General features: G+C 42.9%; 1 protein-coding gene across 6 annotated transcripts in view; it reads left to right on the top strand.

The window, feature by feature from the left end:
• TBC1D30 (TBC1 domain family member 30) overlaps window positions 1-21,566 on the top strand; it is a 58,025-nt gene that overhangs the window by 18,802 nt on the left and 17,657 nt on the right. For 3 of the 6 annotated variants that reach the window (XM_069773617.1, XM_069773611.1, XM_069773612.1), the window contains exons 3-6: window positions 13,005-13,066; window positions 13,463-13,528; window positions 16,733-16,858; window positions 17,943-18,128. In XM_069773617.1, the coding sequence (XP_069629718.1) occupies window positions 16,793-16,858; window positions 17,943-18,128 (252 nt within the window). In that variant the 5' untranslated portion in view covers window positions 13,005-13,066; window positions 13,463-13,528; window positions 16,733-16,792. Of the gene's footprint in view, window positions 1-6,848; window positions 7,062-7,144; window positions 7,227-13,004; window positions 13,067-13,462; window positions 13,529-16,732; window positions 16,859-17,942; window positions 18,129-21,566 lie in introns of those variants that run through there. The other 3 variants (XM_069773613.1, XM_069773615.1, XM_069773616.1) reach the window with 3 other exon arrangements.

Below are 21,566 nucleotides of genomic sequence, written 5' to 3'. Positions count from 1 at the left end.
ACTGTCTCCCTGTGCTCCTCTGTGTGCTAATGCATTTTCTTTTCTCTTATTTCTTTCTTTTAAAGCAGGCAGTCTGGTTTTTGCTGTGTTTGTACAGCATCTACTGCAATAATGCTGCAGCCCAGAATTAGGATTTATGGGCACTGCAGTGAATACAAATAGCTTTAATAGAATCAGGCATACTCAGTTGTGCAAGTTTGTTGTCCTCTATTACTGGCATAGTAAGGGGAACTAACTTACTTCTGTCTTGTGATCAAGCAATACTATATTTAAGCCCCTTTTTGTTTCCCGCATGGATAGTTCAGAGTTAAATCTCTGCATTGTCATTTCAGTGCAGAACCCTATGTTAAGATAAAGGTTTCCTCATTGCATCTGTTTTGTAATGTCAGAGTAGATTTTTTTTTTTCTTCTGAAATATTTGAGGTGCCTCTGATCTGTGGTGCATGATGTTTAAAAAACTTGAATTGGTTTCTACTTTTCAGGAATTCTTTCCATTCTCTCCTGTTAAGGTCTGGGAGTGGTCAATTCCCAGTGATGGGCCTGGAGTGAAATAGGCCACCCTTTGTACCCAATGGGCTCATTGGCACTGGTTGCTGGCACTTGTGTGCTCAGGGTTGCTGAATTATCAGAAAATTTATTTCTTCTATCCTCAAAACCAGTTTGACCTAGAAACTCCAGATGCTGCAGAATACTGGCTTTTTAATGGTGTGATGGTGAGAGTTGGTGACACAGGAGAGTTAATATTGTGATGTAAAGCATTTTAATACTAACGTATTCATAGCTTTCAATGTGATGGTGTTGTAGAGACAGGCTTAAGAAAAGCTTGTAGCTTATTGCTGAGTGGTTTCCTAAAGAACTTGGGAAAATAGGGGCTTCACGCTCTACTGGATTGAGTGTAGGTCTGGGAGACGGGTACGTGTGGTTCTGCTGTTGCTGGCCTTAGCCCTGGTACTGTACAGATGTCAAGTCTTTGCACCTCCCTCATTCATGGAAATAGCTATGTATTTACAAATGGAGAGAGGTTATAGGCAGGTTCAAGGGGGTTACAGGCACGTCTGTACTTCTGTTTTAGCAATGTGTGATGCTTTTGAGGGCTTTCATGTTTTTACCTATGTGATCTGACTGCATAAGCATCTCGTGCCACTCTAAGAACAACCTATGAATTGAGGGACTGCAGTCAGCCTTACCTGCACTGATTTGGTGCCTACAAATGTGGTGCCTCCCTAGATGGGGAAACTGGTCATCACAGCTCCACCCCATTGTGCTGTAAACTGCTAGAAACCGCTTTCACAACTGATTTACAGATGCCTTCATTACGGATGTAGGATTTTTCAAGTGCTTTCACTGATGGTATACTTCTCAGTGTCTGGTATCTGCCAAATATTTCAAGAAGCAATATGATTATGAATATTATTCAACTTGTAAATACATTTTCTAGGTGTAACTGTCCATCACTCCCAAAAGATAAATTACAAGACACATTGGTGGGCAGGTGATGTTGGGGTCAAGGAGACCTGGCTCTGTTGAAGGGACCTTCTCTTTTCTCATCAGTCCTGTCCTAGTTCATGCACATGTGTAGTACAGAAAGCAGGAATGGATAGTGTATAGGAGGGAAGGGGGAGAATGAAAAAAAACCCAAAATAAAGATTGTAATGAAGAATCTTGAGTCTGAAGTTCTCTCTTGGCTGAATTCTGATTGTGATAAGCAAAAGGACCACGTAGTATATATACAGTTGTGAGCTTCTTACAGGAGTAATAGTCTTGTAGATTAATTTCCTGTTGAAAGATATACACTACACTAAGTAGTGCTATTTTAATTATGTTCTTGAGATCAGTCCTCAACAGATATGGCTAAACAACGTGCAGGCAATATTCTTTTTCAGACTTCTTAGCTATAAACAAAGCCCCGTGGCCAGAGAGCGCTCTCTAGTAAGAGAATTCCCCAGATCCTCTGTCTTAAGCCCTCCAAGAACAAGTGGGCTGTTTTAGGGCTTCCTTCAAGAGAAGGCTCTGTTGAAGAGTACTTACTGTGTTGTCAGTTTTTGAAGGGGGAAATAAGTAAGAAGGCTATGTGCCTGAAATCTAAAGGAAGAGGAAGCATTGGACTAGAATTGTGCTTGTTTGGATTTTCTCAGCTCTACTGCATGCCTCCTGAGAGTAATCATTTAAATCTTGGTTCTCTGTTTCTGAAAATCATAGATGTTATTTCCTGTCCACTGTGTAGTTTATATTTGTACTGAATATCTTTGTAGGCAAGGATTGGCTTTGCTCTTTTTGTCTGTGATATCTAATATAGAACACAGTGAGGTCCTGACTTCTTTTGTGACATTTGTGTGCAAAGTGATACAAATGATGACTAATGCAATGGAGAAGTTTAAAATATTCATGCTGTGTTGATGAGACTGTGGTGTGTCAACACACTGTACCATTTTCCTGAGCCCTACTTGTTGAAAGTGCATAAAATGAACTGTCTCTAGGCACACATACAGTAGCAAAACTTCATTTCTGTATTGGTTGTGGAACCATCCCTTGTCCAGTAAAGACAATCCTGGATTACATGTCTGAGAGCAGAGACCAGCTTGGTGGCAGAACTGAATCTGTTAGTCCAAAATCATGCTTCTCCTTCTGTATAACACAGGTCTGTCCACTCTTACCCGTAGCCTCCCTCCTCGTGCTTATGCAACTGTGGGTATATGAAACAGTGCTACAGGCTCTGTGCTTGGTGGTCCACACGACAGTTACAGCTAGCTGGTAGATCAGAGCATCTGCTCGCCTGCAGCGTCTGAGGTAGGAGTCAGTGGCAGAGCCTGTAGAGCAGTGCTGGCAATGCAGGAGGTGATGCTCTACTTGCAGGCTGAGGTGGGAGGAGTGCTGGGCTGTGTCACCTTGCTCAAGGACACGCACTGTAGCGTTGCTGTAGCACCTGTGCCCCCTCAATATCAAAAACCCAACAAGCCAGAGGCCTCTTTTCAAGCTGTCAGAGGTGGCTCCACCTTGTGCGTTGGAGAGTGCGAAACTCCAGGTAGGTCATGCTTGGTTTTAGGCTTTTAGGATCAAGCAGAAGGAAGTGACATCTTTTCTCTTTGGAAGCTCATAATGAACTAGAATGCACATCAGAACGTGTGTTGGTACAGATTTAAAATTTCTTGATTTTTCTAACTTCTGAGAGCTGTTTGAAGCCAAGTGGTAACGGAGTTACGTTTTCTGGTTATGTTTTTTTGGCCTGTAAAGGTAGTGTATGGAACTCTGGGGCTTAGCAGACAATGGCCCTATGATGCGGTCAATACAATAGGTTTTGCCTTGTGGTTGCAATATATTTTTTCCCCTCATCCTATTGATATATATTTCTTTCTGATATTTGCTGTATCAGCAGCTGGTGTAGTGATGCTGCCTAAACATAATTTCTAAAATGTTTTGGGGTGAAACATATATTGTGTGATAATATTGTAATATTTACTACAATACTTTTTTTTTTTTTCATGGGTATGTGTTGCTTTAAGTATTTTTGCTAACACGGGTGTCCAGAAGCGTGGCAAACAAGCTTTCCACCCAAACTTTCACTGTTTTTCTGGGATGTTGTGATGTGAATCAGAATTACAGGAGGTCTGTATACTTTTCTGTGAGATAAAGGGGAGGATGTGGAGTTTATGAAATACAGTGACCCACCTGAAGATGTCTTACCATTTTTAGCCTTTTGATTAAATTCTTTGCACACATCAGAAGAGAATCAGTGAACTGTGCCTTCCAGTTATCCTGGGTTTGGGTAGTTAAAGCTCCATGCAAACAAATGTGTCCTTTTCTTTAAAAGCAAGATGGGTCTGTGGCCTCATTTCTGCTGCTGTTCCTGTTGCTGCCCCATCTGCTTGTGCTCATTCTTCCTTTCTAGCTGCCTGTCTTTCACCTCATTGTCCCAGTGCAGACAGAAGAGAAGTGGGCTGATGAATGGGGAGGTTTAAGGTGAATGGAGTTGGTTTCTCTCTGTCAAAACCTGGCAGCGATCATACGACCGATCACCATAAGGCCGATTGCAACAATTGAGCAAATTATATGTGTGAACTAGTATTTCTTATGAAGTATGCCCTGGCCTTAAAAAGACATGGTTAGCAGGTGGTGGTAAGACTGCAAAGAGATACCAAATGAGGAGGTAACGTTTTTCAGAAAGTGACTCTTGTGTGGGAGGGAATAAATGAACTGGGGGGGGCGGGAAGCAAAGTCTCAGGTTGATTATTATGAAATATCTGGAGCCGAAATATCTGGGCTATCCAAAACGCCCCCATCCCAAATCCTTTCTGAGCGTGATCTGTCATGTCAGTAATTGCAGGTGAGGACTTGGGGATATGGCCAGACCTCTCTGCATTGGTGGACTGAACTATATTCATGATGGCTGGCAACATTTTGAGTTTAAGTTTGTTCTATTTTCACCAACTTGGAACTATGGTGATTTGCCTGAAATTTCCCTGTTGTTGAAGACTATTTACAGCAGTGAATATGGTAAATTTATACAAGCTGCTGACATGCAGTGTCATGCTTAGATGTCTGCAAGTCCAGGGAGCGGTGCAGAACATGGAACATGTCTTGCCACAGGCAAATTAAAGGCTTTGCCTGATCAGGGGTTAAAACCCAATGCCATCCACTTTTCTAGAAGCTGTGCTCTTGCCCTTAAGGTATGTATATGTATGCTTAACAGGAGGCTTATCCATGTCTCTAAAATCCGTTTGTGCTAATGATCCAGTGAGTCATCAAACCCAGTCGTATGGCTTGGCTTCTTCATTTTGTCTTCTGAAGTTCATTTTTGCATTTTCTTCTTAAGAATAATGTGTTAATTGGCTGGCATGCAGGAAGGCTTCTTAATGGCATGCTGGTCCTTGGAAGTAGCTGCGTCCCAAGTTGCAGAATGATTGTCCTGATTGTTTCCAGTTTTCTTACAGGATGACAAGATGACAAGTAGGAGAAATAGCAGTAATGAGGACACTGAATTCTCAGTTTGAGAGCTGGTTATCCTCATCAGTTAAATATTGATGTCTGTCTTAGAGCTGATTTGTAATTGTTTAAAAATTGAAGGTAACATATGATTATGTTCAGTTTAGTGGGATGGCTGATTCTTACTGCATGGATAATGAATTGTTCCTGAAAGAGACTTTGGGCAATGTCATGTGGTGTTGGGTTAGCCAGTCTTGAAATGATCCAAGAACAATGTGGTGCTATTTGCGTATGGTGCTCAAGGAAGAGGAGAATAATATTAGAGAGATTACATGGTTATTTCTGTATTTAAATGTTTCTGTTACAGTCCCATTGGTACAATCTATACACCTAAGGAGATTAATTCATTTGAAATTTGATGTTTTAACCATTAAATCATCATCTCCAGCTGGCACTGAAATAAAGTGATTTGCATCATCTACATCAGCAGGGAAGTGTCACCTTTGTTAAAAAAAGAACCACCGACACACAGACTTAATTATCTATTCAGAGTGCAAGCTAGCAGCTCAAATGTAGTGACTTTTCTCCAAAAACGAACCAGATATTTAAAGAGGCATGGTCAAAATCACGCTTCTCTGAAAACTCAGCAGTAACTTCTAAAGATAGCTATAACTGATCTTAAAAAAAAAAAAAAGGCTTGCTTCTGTGTTTTCTATTGTGCGTCTTTTGTATAATTGGCTTTGCTGCTTATCTGTTGCCAGTTTTCTCCTATCTTTGTCATGTGGCTGAGAAAAACATCTTTTTAATAAAGGAGCAAATTGTTGTTTCAAAGCTATAGATGTTGGCAGGTAGACTCAGACTTCTGGTAGCTTGGTCTTTGATCCTGACTAATGTGGTGTGATTAATCTGCTCTCCTTCCACAGAAACGCCGAGTGGTTTAGATCATAAAAGCTACCATTATTTCAAATACTTTTCCTTCTTGTCAATCAAACCGCTGGTTTGAAACTCTGTATCAAACCCTTTTAAGATGCTGTTAGGTCAAATAGCACTGGAAAATGGAGCTAATAAAATGCTGTTGAATAGTGTCTTTTCACTATTTAGTGCACGGCACATCATTAGTAGTAAGTGCAGCTGCAGTTTAGATTCATAGAAGAGGCTGTTCTTTTAGGTGAGGATGTTGAAAAGTCTCTGTGCTGGAGAGTCAGAAGCACAGAAACTGTGCAGCCCGCCTGTTCTTGCTGCTGCTGGGGCTGTCCCAGAGCAGCCCCCGCTGCAGGACCTGACCCCAGCCCGCCCTGGCACTGGGATGCCGTTACATCCATCGCTCTCCTGTGGTCCGGTAGCGCTGGTGGGACTCCCCCCCAGGACAGCTTTTTGAAAGGGGCAGCAGGACTATCTGCATGTGTCCAGCTGTAGGCCGGAATCCCACGTGAGAGGTCTCTTTGCTGGACGCTTAGCTCGCTTCATTCTCGGCAGAAATGTCAGTATTGCCCCCTGCTAACAGGCGTCGGGCGAGACGTGTCAGTACTGCGTGTGCTGTCGATGTGTGTGCAGCTCCCCTGGAGCCCTTTGTCACCGCTGAGCCCCACCGCCGCCGCCTGGGCTCCCTTTATTTCTAACCGGAGCTGCCGCATCCCAGGTGGTGCTGGAGGAGGAGGAGGAGAGGCTGCTGGTTTATTCAGGCAGTGATGCTAGGATTGTGGGCGGGAGCAACTTTTTTTTTTTTTCCCCTTTTCCTTTTCTTTCCCCCTCTTTTTTTTTTTTTCCCATCCCTTTCTCCTCTCCTTGTCCTCCCTCTTCTCTCCCGCACTTCGCCTTTGCTCTCTCCGCACTGCAGATCCCCGCTGGCCAGGAGAGCCGGGGTCCCCCCGCCATGCCGGCCGCCCCGCCGCCCTAGGGCGAGCTCCCGGCTACGGGCACGGGCACGGGCACGGGCACGGCTACGGGCACGGCCGGCGGCGGGCGGCGGGCCGGGGCTGCCATGCGGCAGGACAGGCTGACGGGCTCGCTGCGGCGCGGCGGGCGATGCCTGAAGCGGCAGAGCTCGGGCGGCGGCGTGGGCACCATCCTCAGCAACGTCCTCAAGAAGCGCAGCTGCATCTCCCGGACGGCGCCGCGCCTGCTCTGCACCTTGGAGCCAGGTAACCCGCTCCCCCCCGCCCCGGGCTGGGCGGCCGGCCGGCGGCTGCGATCCCGTAAGCGGCTTAGCGGGGAGCGGCCGGGGCCCGGGCCCGCCGCCTCGCCTCGCCTCCCCGCGGGGGCGGCTCGGCGAGGAGGACGCGGCCGGCGGGCGATGAGGGCCGCGGGTAGGCGCGGCGGCGAGGGGGACGGGGTGGGGGGCTGCGCCGCGGCGGGCGGCGGCGGCCCGAGGCAAATGGCCGCGCCTCGGCGGCCGCCGCTGCGGCGCGGGCAGCCTCGGCGGGGCCCGGCCTGCGTGAGGCGCCGCGGCCTGAGGCGCGGCGCGGGGGTGGGGAGCGCGGCGGCCGAGGTCCCGCCCGGGCCGGGCCGGCCGCGGGGCCGGCGGGGTCGCCGCGGGCCGGGGAGCGGGCGGAGGCGGCCCCGGCGGGGGAGCCGGGCCGGCCTCGCCCCAGGTCGGGGGGCCGGAGCCGGTCCGCCGGGCCCGCGGGGAGGCAGCGCGCTGCCGCCGTCCCCGGGGGAGCTCCTCCTGCGCTCCCGGCCCGGAGGACCCCGGCCCGGAGGACCCCGGCCCGGCCCCTCAGCTCTCCCGTCTCCTCTCCCCGCGCCTCCCGCCCGGCATCGCCGCCTCGCAGCGCCTTCGTGCCGCTCTGCCGTGCCCGGTCCCTACCGCCCCCCTCCCCTCTGCCCCCGCGGCGCCGCTGCTTCCCGCCAGCCTCTCCCGGGCCGCCGCGGCCCCGCGCTCCCCGCCCGGCCCGCCAGCCCTTTCCCGCTCCACCGGCGAAGCCCCGACTTGCCGGAGAGGCTCCCGCCCGGCCTTTGTCTGCCGAAGGGTGTTGTCGAACCTGGAGGCCGTGCCGTTCCGCCGGGGGAAGGCGTCGGCCCTGCGGCTCTTCCTTCTGGATCCTGCTTCAGGACCAGAACCGCTGAAGGAGCAGGTGCTCAGCCGGCAACCTGGGTTTGCTCCGGTGGGGCGGGCTCTCGGCACAAGCGCTGATGGGCGATAGTTACGGAACGCTAGGTTCTAGTTGCCTGCCACCAAAATCTTGGCTCCTTTGGTTTTTTTATGAAGTACTGGAAATTTAAATTCAATGTTAGAGCTGTCACTTGCAGATAAAATGTTCTTGATCTGTTGCCTAATCCTAGGCAGTTACAAAACGCACAAGACTGAGGTCTATTGAAACGTAGAGCAATGCATAGAAACATGTTAAGACTCGGTTTCCCGTTGTGCTAGCTGCGTGTCCGCCGAGCACGCAATGCTGACCGCTTCTGTGTTTGAGATGAGTTTCGGTTGCTGTTATTAATAAGGTCGCAGATATATTCTGGTATAGGTTTATATGGGGTTGCTGTTATCAAGGAGACTTCCTGACTCGTAATTCTCACAGACTCCTGCTCCTGCAGGAGTCTTCCTAATATCCCAGGTAATGATGTTACCTGGATAATGACATTCTTTTACTTGCTCTCCCACAAAGACCAGTGGAGATGGTGAGAGGCGTAACCATGAATGCCGTAGTCTTAAAGCTAGAAAATCCCACTGGGTTGGGGTTTCCATATTGTTCATATGTAAGTAAATACAATAACATCATTCAGGATGCATGCTTTCATAGAGTGATAGAGACAGGGCACTTAATGAGCCCTTAAAAAATAAGCTGAATGAAGTTTCCTTCAGAATTTCTTAGTGTCTGTACCAGCTGTCTGTCCGTGTTGAGAAGCTTCTGTAGACTGCAGATTTTAGATGTGCTTTGATACATCCCAGTGAGCTCTGGCTCCTGACAAAAGTGATTTCATGTGGAGTTACTCGGAATGTTACTTTTATTTCTCGTTTTGCAGATGAAAACCTACATTTAGAGATAAGTCACAAGGCAAGGCTAAGAATCTTCCTGAAACAACAAGCAACAATACGGTGGTAGTTTACATTGCCACTTTTTTCCCCAAGTGTGGACTCCCACTGCACACAAGGCTGCTTTAGGCCTTTTTCCTCATTTGTTTTCGATAAAATATTTATTGGCTTTCCATGGGAGAGGTTTCAACAGCTGCTTTTAAGTACAGCCAAGAACCTACAGCGATGTGCGTTGTAAGTTTGAAGCTATGGCTTTATAGCTCACGTACGTGCATCAGAACAGATCATCTGCCTACGCTTTTTCTGGTTTAGTACTTCTGAAAAAATCCCAGACTTTGCCCCATCCTTTTGTTTAATGTTGCTGAGGGGTGGGGATTTGATTCCTTCACCCAGGTACTTGGCTGACCGTAACGTTTTTCTCCCCTCTTGTGGCTCTTTATGTGGTCCCGTGGCACATTTTGGTCATGCAGTGGAAGACTGTTAGGGTTTGGGAATCCTAGGGGTATGATCTTCCCTCTTACAGCCTTTTGTTGTCAGGAGTCATTGTGGATTTTATGTGGAAAAGCTAACAGGACTGGGTTTTGTGGGTTTTTCTTTTTCTTTTTCTTTTTTTTTCCTTTTCTTTTTTAAATAGCTTGTCTGCACTGGTTTCTGGTGACCTGGTTGCAAGGGCATAGAACAGGCCTTATTTTGGCATTCCCCTACCCTCCAGAAATTTGACTGGAGCCAAACATATGTACCTTTGTGTGTGGTTGTATTTGTGGAGCTAATAATTCATATGTGTTCTAAACACATTCCTGCTTACATGAGTTAATATGCTTTTTAGGTATGAAGCATCAGTTGAAGGTGTATGAACTCTAGGTGATACTTAGTATGTCAAATGACACTATAGCCTGGCTGGCTTGATGTAAAAGGTTTGAACTGTACTGACAGCACTTAGAGTCCCTGAGAGTAGGAACTACTGCTGCGTATGTGGTATGTTTCTGCCAGGCTGTCCGTGCAGAGGAGCTGGGAAGAAAAGTTCCCCAAGGGGTCTTTTCTGCAAAGAGCATGTGTTTACGTAATAGAGAGGAATGTGGCCCAGAGATGAAGGATTGACAAAAAGGGGAAAATCCAGTGAAAATGGGTGCAGAAGGTCTGTGGTAGGGTTGGATGGCTGTGGGGTACTGAGGGGGGAAGAAGCTATCAGGGAATCTAAGTTAGTTTGTGGGGAGAAGGCAACTGAATGCAGAATTAAAGGTTGTTGCTGGCAAGATGTAGCAGACAATGGAAGTGTAAGGGAGAAAAGACTGTATGTGGAAGAAGGCCCTGGGGAAAGGCTGGTGATAATCCAAGCAAAAGTGGACAAGATGAAAATGACAGGACTGAGTGGGGCCAAAAAAAAACCCCAAAAACAAAGTATGTGCAGCAGTGGGACATTTGTTAGGAAAAGGGCAACGATGGAGGTGGGAAGGTTTGTGAAACCAAGGGAGGTTGGAATAGGGGTAGACATGAATTTCCATGAAGCTCTAAAGTCCAAGGACAAATTCAGTGAAGAGTGCAGAAACTGCATGTAGCAAAATGGTTTATGTGCCAGAAATAAGTAACAGGCAATGAGATGCTGCTCCCAGCTTCCTGGTTGCCTTCCTGCAGGTGCCCTGGGAAGTTCCTGGGTGGGTATAGCCTTTCCTTGCTCTGTCTGTACTGTTCATGTTGCAGCTTTTTTTTACTTGCTTACTTGCTGTATTTTTATTGAACAAGGTTGTAATCTTTTTTTGGTTTTAGGAAATGTAAATTCTTTAAAATGGATAGGAATGAAGAACCATTTCTGTACGGTCTGTGCCTCATTCCCCATGCCTCTTCCCCTCCCCTGTCACAAAATCGTCACATAATTTGATTTTGGGAATATTTCTAACTGGGAACAAATAAAAGGACACAGACTCCATGGCTTCTACAAGAGGTTACAGTGCGTGGCATGACCGAGAGGTTCTTCACCATACTGAAGAGAACATTCTGTGTAGTCTGGTGTTACCGCACAATGTTATTCTCATTTCTAGTAATTTTCACACCTGTCTTAGTTGTCTGCCATGATTTAATAAACTTTTGTAGAGGGAGGTTCAAGGGTCTCATTTCAGTCTCATTTAATCAAGAGAGACAGCTATCTGGGCCCCTGTGTGAGCTCGCTGGTCATGATGTTCATGTAAATGGTAAATACATTTTGCCTTACTCTGAGGTTATATCTTATTGTGCTTGGTCTTTTGCAGGCTTGGCTGTCTCTGCATGCGTCTTTCTTAGGAAGCTTATAAGACAAAGAGAGAAGTTGTTATGGGATCTTTAAGTCTTAGAAAACTGTGAAGTGGTTAATATTTGGCTGCTGAGTTGGAAATGAAGACATGACTATTTTGGGAGGCTATTGCTTCTTTGCTACAAGAAAGCGTCAGATAACATGTCAACATCTGTTAGCTTAACAAAAGGTGTTCTTGGTCATGATATCTTTTTGTATGTATTAGGGTTTTCCGGTACTTACCACTAGATTGCTTAGGAATGAGACTCGCTCTTTCGCATTTACAGCAAATGCGATACAATTTCATCTTAGTAGGTTACTGGCATTGTTACATTGCTTTGAATTGTTATGAAGAGATTTATCTGTTAGGAGTCCCTGCTGAGTGCCATGGAGTTATGGGGAAGAATACTAATAAACAGTTACTTCCAGGAATAACTGTTAATCCTTTAATGTTTTTTCAAAACATTTCTATTATGGTTCGACGCTTTTATTTTTCTAGATCTGACAAGCATGTCTTTTAAATCTGAAGCAGGGAAATGAAAGCACCAGGCCCCAGGTCTCAGTGATGCAATTCTAAAATGCTAAAATTCTAAACAATACTGGGGTTTTGTGTGAACTTTCTCTCTTTCTCTTCCCTCTCCCCCCACCAAAGGGAAAGAAAAAAAAAAGCCTTGAAGGAGAAGGCTTTGTCTTTAAATATATATTTATCAGGCTGGAAGGCTTTTAAATTACTTACCACCACTTCAGTATGCAAATGCTGAAAGGCATTTTACATTCCATAACTAGCAAACGCCACTACAGTTTTGGTTTCTGTCAGAGTGGCAGGCTTAGTCCTCCAAAACACTGAGTATTACTGGTCAGTTGATTAGCAAGGATTTTATATACGTAAAACCTTGCAGGATTAAAATCTGTTTGGTTTATATATATGTATGGCTATTAAAATATATAATAAAATGTGTTTGGCTTGATATTCTAGAAAGACAAGAAGCTATGCATAACATAATTTTAAATATGGAGCAATACATCATATTAAATTAGGGAGGAAAAAATAAAGAAGGGCTTTATTCTTTATGCCAGAAGACTCGAGGGAGGGAATGCGACGCGGTGTTCAGCACCTGAGCTCTGGACAGCGACATTTGAAGTACATTCAAAATGGGGAATATAACGCAAATTAAAAGTGGTACTATTCTTCGTGTTATGGCATACTCCAGTGCCACAATCAGGATCCAGTGTAGGCCAAACTTGAGATCCTAGTATTTTATGTGATACTGTGTTTCATAGACTATTAGCAGGCGTGCTTTATAACAAAATGATTTGCTTGTATGGCCAAAATAAAATCTAAGCTTAAATGAGAATACTGACCAAAATGGGATTTATGTTCTGAGGAATTATAAAAAAATTGATATTCTGAGCACTAAAATAATTCTAGCACCCCAAACTTAGAAATTAGTTTTGAGTGACTTAATGTCAAGAAGTTGAAATAGATAGAAAGAAACTGTTTGCCACTGTATATGTATTTTTCGTGGATGTGTATGATAGTTTGCAGTGTACAAATATAGCTTGCAGAATAGTGAACTACATGATTTTTAGTGAAATGAGTTATGCCAAACTACATCATTAGAGTAAAGAGGGTATTACTGCATTTTAGAAACATTTTGTCCATGTGCTTCTTAACATGTGCCTCGAATCCACTGTGAACACAAGAATTCACAGAAACAAGTTGAAATGTAGTTGTTGAAACATGTAGCTGACATCTTGCATTCTTATTTCAGTTGGGGGGGTGTGTCCGCTTCTGAGCTAAATGAAAATAATAACCATGATTATCTTTTTCCTTTTTATTTCTAGGGGTTGATACAAAATTGAAATTCACTCTTGAACCATCTTTAGGTCAAAATGGTTTTCAGCAGGTAATTTGATACATTTTTCTCTTGAGTTTATGAAGGACTGGATTCTCTTCAGTCAAGGTACTTGTCCTAGTTCAAAAGTGCACCTGTCATCATAATGTCAGCATATTGTTTGCAATTGCATCAAGAGCTGTTCCATTAGTATTTGGAAAATGCAATAGGCTTTCGTTGTTTCTTTAGAAATCTCGTAAGTCTTTGTGTCCTGGAATATTATATTTTTGTTCTATCATTAAGTAATTAATCTATATTTTTCCCTGTGAGTGGATTGAGTGTTTAAACTCTGACATGTGTGCAGTAAAATGAAATTAATGTGCATCTCTGCAGTGTTGTAAATGTTGCGATACTGTTCCATTGAACTAATGGTGGATTTTATGTGTTCTTGGATGCTTTTGCTTTTAGTGGCATGATGCGCTCAAAGCAGTGGCCAGATTGCCAACAGGCATACCGAAAGAATGGCGGAGAAAGGTGGGTAGTCCTGTATGTTTGTGGGACGTATTGCCTGTGGGTTTCTCAGGAGAGGTGAATGACATCAATATGATCAGGGTTTTTTTAACAAATGTTTGGAAGTTTTAAGTTTAAGTTGTCTTGGGGATTTTTCCTTGTTTACATTCTTCAGTGATAACCTCACAGGGCAGCTGGAGAGACTGAGGAGACAGGTAAAGAGGGTGTTTTCAGTAGTTAGGCTCTTTCTGCTTGAGGCTTAGGTAACTTATTCTGGTGCAGATGTTATTGCCTCATTCTGTCAGTCTCGAGGAATGGCATTGGTGAAGCTTCCCCTGCAGCTGAAGGTCAACTGAAGGGAGAGCAAATCTCCAGTGTAGGCTGTCATACTTAAGAAGGTGAAGTTGATAGATGCTAGTGCTGACAAGAATGCTTATAGAAACGTTTGATGGGGGAAAGGCAGATTGCCTAAATTAGGGAAGCTCAGAGTCAGGAGTGATGTAGAATGGTAGAGTGCACCATTAGTGGGAAATGGCACTGAGTTAGGGTTGTAGGAGAGTGTCCAGTGGGATTTTGCTAAACTGACTTTATTGCTTTCTTCAATAAGGTTTGAAGTTCCCTAGCCTAAAAAAAGGCATGTCTATTCATCTTTTCTATAAAACTGAGTCACATCATCTCAGCTATAAAAATGCAGTTTTAATAAAAGATTATTTTTCAAGCTTTATAAAATATATGTAGTTCCATATATTTTTGATGCATCAGATTAATTTCCTTTTCCTGTTTTCTTTTTGCGATCTTTTCAAACCAAACTGTTCCTCTTCACAAATTCGGGGGGAAGGAAACAGAAGACTTATAGTGGCATCGTTTTCCTCACACCACTATGATTTTACTGTTAATCTACAACTCCAGTGAATCATTATATCCATCTAACAGCCTTTTTTCTTTCCTGAAATGTTCTTTTCCTACACTCCAGTGAGTCTCTCAGACACTTTTCTGTGGTACATGAGTGGCAGAGGTCACAGAATCACAGAATGGTTGAGGTTAGAAGGGACCTCTGGAGGTCAGGTGGTCCAACCCCCCTGCCCAAGCAGGGCCACCTACAGTTGGTTGCACAGGACTGTGTCCAAATGACTTTTGAATATCTCCATGGAAGAGGGATTCCACAACCTCTGTGGGCAACCTGTGCCAGTGCTCGGCCACCCTCACAGTAAAAAATAGTTTGCCAATGTTCAGACGGAACCTCCTGTGTTTCAGTTTGTGCCCATTGTCTCTGGTCCTGTCGCTGGGTACCATCAAGAAGAGCCTGGCTCCATCCTCTTTGTACTCTCCCTTCAGGTATTTATGTAAATTGATACAATCCCTCATGAGCCTTCTCTTCTCCAGGCTGAACAGTCCCAGCTCTTTCAGCCTTTCCTGATGGGAGAGATGCTCCGGTCCCTTATTCCTTTTAGTGGCCCCTTGCTGGACTCTCTTCAGTAGCTCTGTCTCTTGTACTGGGGGACCCAGGACTGGACCCAGCACTCCAGGTGTGTCTCACCAGGGCTGAGCAGTACTCTGCCTGATGCAGCCCAGGAGGCTGTTGGCCACCTTTGCTGCAAGGGCACACTGCTGCCTTGTGCTCAGCTTGGTGTCTGCCAGGACCCCCAGGCTCTCCTCTACCAAGCTGCTTTCCAACTGGGTGGTCCCCAACATACACTGGTGCCTGGGGTTGTTCCTCCCCAGGTGCGGGACTTCATACTTCTCCTTGTTAAACTTCATGAGGTTCTTGCCAGCCCATTTCTCTAGCCTCTCAAGGTGCCCTTGAGCTTATCAGCCACTCTTCCCAGTTTTGTGTCATCACTTGCTGAAGGTATGTTCTGCCATCATCCAGCTTGGATCTCTGTCTTATCCGTCTTGTTCTGCCCGTCTCTGTGTTTGCTCACATGTGACCATGTGATGCTAACCAAAGAAGTAGCATTAAGAAAAGGGATGAGGTCTTTTCACTGCCATTCCCTGGTTTCCCAATGATTTTAAGATTGATACCAAAATAAAGGAAGCATTTTGGCATTTTGTGTTGGCAGCATGCTGATTGCCCCCTTTACTGGCAGCAGAAGGAGCAGGGTGACATCTGCATTATTGCCATGGCATGTGACATTTGTTTTCTGGGGCTGGCAGAGAGAAAGAATCCAGTCAAACAACATCAGTAGGATGTCAGCAGTGCCAAAGGCTGCTGGGAGGCAGAACAGTGGCATTCCTCCGCATGGGTGGCTTTGCAGAAGTGTGGGAAGGAATATTTAAATGCAGAAAGCATGAGATTCTGGGAGCTGTCTATAAATTCCTTCATCATGCAACTAGCTAAGTATTTAAATCTATGGGAAGTGTCTGAATTGCTTTTCTCACTTGAGTGAGTTAATGGCAGATATAAAACTCAACCAGTTTGCTTTCATGATTTCTTTCGGTTTCCTGAAGAAAAAGATCCTTTATTGTTACTTGTTGTCATTGTATGATCTGTCATGTGTCTTTCATAGTTCAGGAACTTTTTAAATGTTTAATAAAGGTCCAACCTTTGTCTTAGATACACATGCATAAATCTGTTCTGGTAATTATTAGGCTTTGAAAATAGTCAAAATGTTTGTTTTCAGAGCTCCCTGTAGCACCAACAGTTTAGGAAGCCCTCTTGTAAGAGTGAGTTACTCTGATCCAAGTGATACTTTCAGATCAATCCCAAATGGTTAATACTAGACACTATTTCTTCTACAGAGTTGATCAGAAGAGACAGACCTCTGGTAAAGAGAAGCACGACTAGATTTCTTTTGTGGGGTTTCCAGGAGGTGGATCCATGGCTGGGTTTGAGGAAAGCCTGCAGCAGTGTTACCTTTTTATAAAACTCCTTGTTGGTTATGAGGTTAGAAGGGCTGGACTGACAAGGAGGGTTCTTGTAGGAGAATGTGCTTTCATCTTGGAGGGCCCCTGTGGATTCAGTTTCTGACAATGGACTTGCATCTTTGTAAGCAGTTCACGGATCTGGACACTTAATGCTGTTTCCTTCCTTTCTGTTTTAGGGAGCAAGGTATTACTTGAATTGTGAAAAAATTGTTTTAGATATAGTCCTCTTCTGCATATTTCAAGTCTAAGAGCAGATCACATATGGGTGAAGCTGATGAGGTTCATATAACAGTATATATTAAAACTGTTCATATTTTATCTGCAAAATAATTCATTTTGTTGTCTTGCTTTGTGTATTTCTAGGTTTGGCTGACCCTAGCTGATCAGTACTTACACAGTATAGCCATTGACTGGGATAAAACCATGCGTTTCACATTCAATGAAAGAAGTAATCCTGATGATGACTCTATGGGCATCCAGATAGTAAAGGTAGCCAGCTAATTTGTTATTTTATTTTAATTTTTTAATGAAAAGTTGAATTTTCTAATAGGTGGAATTTGGTTTTATTTTGTTCTCTGCAACTGCTTTGGCAAAAATTACATCGTAATTCCCTTTGGCCCACCAAAATTATTTCTTTGGCTTCTTTGGTCCTTCTGCAGTGGTCTGGTTAGTATTAGCTGGGGAAAAAATTGCTATTACTGATTTTTTTTTTTTTCTCCTCAATTTCTACTTTTTTATTTGAAAAGAAATACTGGAGTTTAATGGAGACAAAGGAACATAAGTGGGGGTTTTTTCCTCTTCTCTATAAATAAACACAAATATTTGCTGGGACTAAAAAGCATGTTTTATAATATAGCAATTAAGCATTTTTCAGTTATCTTACAGGACTGAAACACCTTTGTCTATGTATATTTCTCAGCTAATTAACATTTAATATTTAAAGCAGTGGGCAGTTTTAGGGAAGAGCTTAATAGATTTGTATTGCTGTGGTGACTTAAATATTAGTCTGTTTACTTATTTAGGAGATATTACTCTGTTTAGGAGAGATTGTGTTCTATAACCACCTTAATTAAAGTATGCAGAGCAAAATACTTTGTGTTCCTGATTATTACAATTGTCATTTGTACTTGTTAATTTAAGATTATAGACATTACTTGTGAAATATTAAACACTGTAGTACATATTTTGCCATTCACTTATAAATCACTTAAATCTCAAGGACACCTTTTTCTGGTATTTTATGTTTTGCAAACTTGGTTGCCTAGTAGTTCTTTTATAGTTCAATAAAAACAGTTGCTCTTTTTTGTTCAATTAAGCAGCTGTTATATCTTGCCTCTTTGAAACCTAGGTGTCTGTTAATATCTTCTGTGACATCTTCATGTGAACATCTTTTAGGTAACTTGTTTGCTTAAGAGTTTGTTTAACCTATTTTTCTTCAGTAAGCTAAAGGTTTATAGATTAAAAAAAGAAACATTTCCATCAATTTTGGGAGTATGTATTGGGAGGGTGGAGGTGGAAGGAAGTCTGTTCTTTCCTTTTTTTTCTTTTTTTTTTTTTCTTCTTTTCTTTAAAGGACCTTCACCGAACAGGTTGCAGTTCTTACTGTGGCCAGGAGGCAGAGCAAGATCGAGTGGTATTAAAACGTGTTTTGCTGGCTTATGCCAGGTGGAATAAATCTGTTGGCTATTGTCAAGGATTTAACATACTAGCTGCACTTATTCTGGAAGTAATGGAGGGCAATGAAGGGGATGCCCTGAAAGTAAGTAAATTTTTTTTTTTTCAGTGTTGAAGATTGCTTTTAGTTAGTCTACTTTAGAATAAACAAGTGCATGAATTTTGTAGACAGCCTAAAAGGGCAGGACTCAAAGGAGTTAACCAATTTATATCTGCAGATTGTTTGTTATACTGTCTTAGCTAAAATGAACAGTTTGAATGTTATCACTGTTAAATTTTTTTGCAAATAGAAACAAATGAGGGCTTGGACATAATAAAAATAAATGGGAACACTGCTACTCACTTTAGAATGTCTTATCCTGTAATCCCAGATCTGCTTCCAAACACCATAGGTAGCTGAAACCATCAGATTCCATTATCAGCCTCTTGTGTGGTGATAGCATGCAAGGTAGTTAATAAATCTGCTGCATTTTAAAGCAAATTCTAGGAAAACACAAAATAAATATTTAAAATGAAAGTAAATCACTTTGAAGCTACTTTCTGGGCTACAGTAGTCATACAGTGTTTTATTTTTTTTAGACCTTTTCTATTCTAATTAACAAAAAGTTTAATGAAATTTATGATGTGTCAGAAAATGGAAATACAGTTTACTAGAGGATGTGGTTTAAGGTTTGCCAAGATCATGTGCAAATTTCCTTAAGTAAACTTGCTTATATGTGTGAGTTGGGGTCAGATTAGTAAAAGATGACTGTGACTCTTTGAGATACTGAGCTGTTTGTTTTGCCTTAGACAATGATTTAAATATGGTAAATATTTAAATTCACTCAGAGCTCCTAAAATATAAAGCTTGTGGTAGTAAGAGTCCAATTAGCTGGTACTTAATACTTCATTGTAGAAAGCTGCCTGTAATAGGAAGAAAATACCATAATATACCTACTTTATATCAGAGAGTAAAATTTCCTTTCAATAATTCTTGCTAAAAATTTCCTCAGTATTTTAAACTACAATTTGTCACATTTTATTGTGTTCTTATACTGTCCAGAAGCTCCCAAAACACATTCTGATAATATAGAAAATACAATTGTCCAAGGTTTATGAAGTTCAAATTGATTATAAGAACTGCATGCATCCTTATATTATTGGTTTGTCTTTTACTGTGAGCAGTATCAGGCTCCTTGTGCTAAGGAGACAATGGAATGGTGCCAGACTGCTCTGGGGAGGTAAAGCACTGAAGGCTGTTAGCACCAAAATTGTTCTTACCTGGCAAAAATAAGAATAGAAAATTCAATTAGAAATTCTAGTAGAAAATAGTCACTTCTTTTCCAAGCTTAGTGCATGGGCTTTGCAGTGTTGGAATTTCCTCAGAAGAGAGAGGGAAAAGGGAAGGGGGGGGGGAAAGGAGTGGGGCAGGGGGGGGACAGACCCAAGGAATTGAGGCTTAGCATGTGGCCGTTTCATTGTTGTAGTCGCTGTGCCATCTAAAGCAAGTGATGAGTGACTTTGGAACGGCTGCAGAGGCTGTTGCCTGTAAAGCTGCCCTCAGGATTAGAGCTACGAGGAAACTATGTTTGGATTATTGCAGAATATATGAGTTAAGGGAGCAAGGGCTCAGGGCTCACCAGTCGGGTCCCCTTTCCGGGAAGGACGTTATAAACAAAAGTTCTGTGTCTGGGAAGTGTCTCCCAGAGGCTGGGAAACAGCTGGTACTACTGACACCGTGGGGCTCTATCAGCACAGGACGCAACATGGTAGCTTCAGTGAATGCCCAGCCAGGGGTGCTTGAGTCTCTTCACTAGTAAGGTAAGCATGTTTAAGTTAAATCCCTGAAGACACCTCAAAGTTAGCCTACTGAAACTATGGTAAGCCAGAAAATCACAGCTTGCATGTGTAGAAACTATCAAAGTATGCATAAGGTCTCATAGATATGGAAACTTAAAACCCATTTTTTCCTGCATATTATTATGGGGAAATACTACAAAGTCAAATAATAAAAATAAATACAGAGACATGTGTCATGAAGAAAGTATCTATTGCAGGCTGATAAATATGTGAAGCTGCTTTTTTAAAGTAACATTCTCAAAAAAAATTCACGTCAGTGAAATAGAATGGACTTCAGTGTTGCAAAAAGATTTTTGTTCTTTCTTATGCTCTCATGTATCTGAGATTTCTGAAGTAATACCACTCATTTGGAAGGGAGCAAAAGCCTTTATAAAATAGTTTCTTTAAGGTAGGGATTTATGGCTTATGTCATAAGAAATTAATGAAAACACAAATAGCATAGTTGTAAGTTAATGTTGCTATATTAAATTATTCTTCCAAAGGTTGAAATACATTTGAACAAAATAAAGCATATTTCTAAAAGACAATGAGGTGTCCCAGTATTCAGCAAAGGTTAGGGAATGCATCTGACAAAATATGAGACTCCAGCTTATTTGTGTACTATGTTTTGATCACCTGTTTCCTTTAATACCTTAAAAACTTAACAAAATCAAAAAGAAACCACCGTCAAAAAATGTGTAAAAGCTGTTGATTTGCCTGTATTCACTACTGATCTACGTGCTTTAAAACATGGAACAGAAGACTGTTATTGCCTGAAAAAATCTTGCAAGGACAAGTGGTAGCATGCTGTCACAAGCAGCTGGGAGAGAAAAGGAAGCAGTAGGACTATGTAAGGTGGTGCTCTTGGAAGTCCAGTGTCTGCCAAGCTATTTTTGTGGGTATCTTATGAAACGAGAGGGATTGGAAGGAGGATTGTCTCCTGTGTATGAAGGTGCCATGCTCCTCTCAAGCATTAGAGGCTGCATGAAAGAGATGAGAAGGATGCTTGTTTGAAATTTTAACAAAGGAGTAACGGAGAGCTGAACCACATGGGCTGACCGCACGCAGGCTCTCCGGATATGGTTTGTAGAGTGGCCATAGAGATTGTTAAAAGATCCTGAAGTGAAAGTCAGCGTCTTCTGTTGGGCTGATGATATACATCAACTTCTGCGATTTCTTCATTACATTTGTTCATTCAAAAGTTTGACATAATGCAGTTAATACATTACCACCCATGTAATTGTGCTATCTCACTTGACACAGATGTCTGTTTAAAAAGTCTCATGCTGCTTAATTTAGCACCTTTTAAAGTGACAAGATGAAGTGCAGCACATGGTAACACATCACAGTAAAATGTGTGGAGAATGTTTTTTAAAGTACAGTATCTTGTATTTTGGAGAGGGGAAAAAAGATGATTTGGAAGATCAGTCTTCTAGTTGTGGCAGTTAACAACCAGAGAAGGAACAGTGGAACTTTCCAACAGTGTGGAGAATCTCATAAACGCATACAGATACAGCATCAGAAGTGCCAAAAGTTGCCTTTGGTTTGAGTAATGCTTCCAGTTTGGGCATAGCTTAGTGTGACATGGATTTTGGTCACTAATGGTTCATAAATTCTGGACAGCTTCAAGGGGCCTTTGTGCCTTGATTGCTTGTGGATACCTAGAGTACCTGTGGATGCTTAAAATAAATGTTTTCTCCCCATA

This window comes from Haliaeetus albicilla, chromosome 28 (assembly GCF_947461875.1).
Source record: "Haliaeetus albicilla chromosome 28, bHalAlb1.1, whole genome shotgun sequence".
Taxonomy (NCBI): domain Eukaryota; kingdom Metazoa; phylum Chordata; class Aves; order Accipitriformes; family Accipitridae; genus Haliaeetus; species Haliaeetus albicilla.
This window is presented reverse-complemented; position numbering and strand designations above follow the sequence as displayed.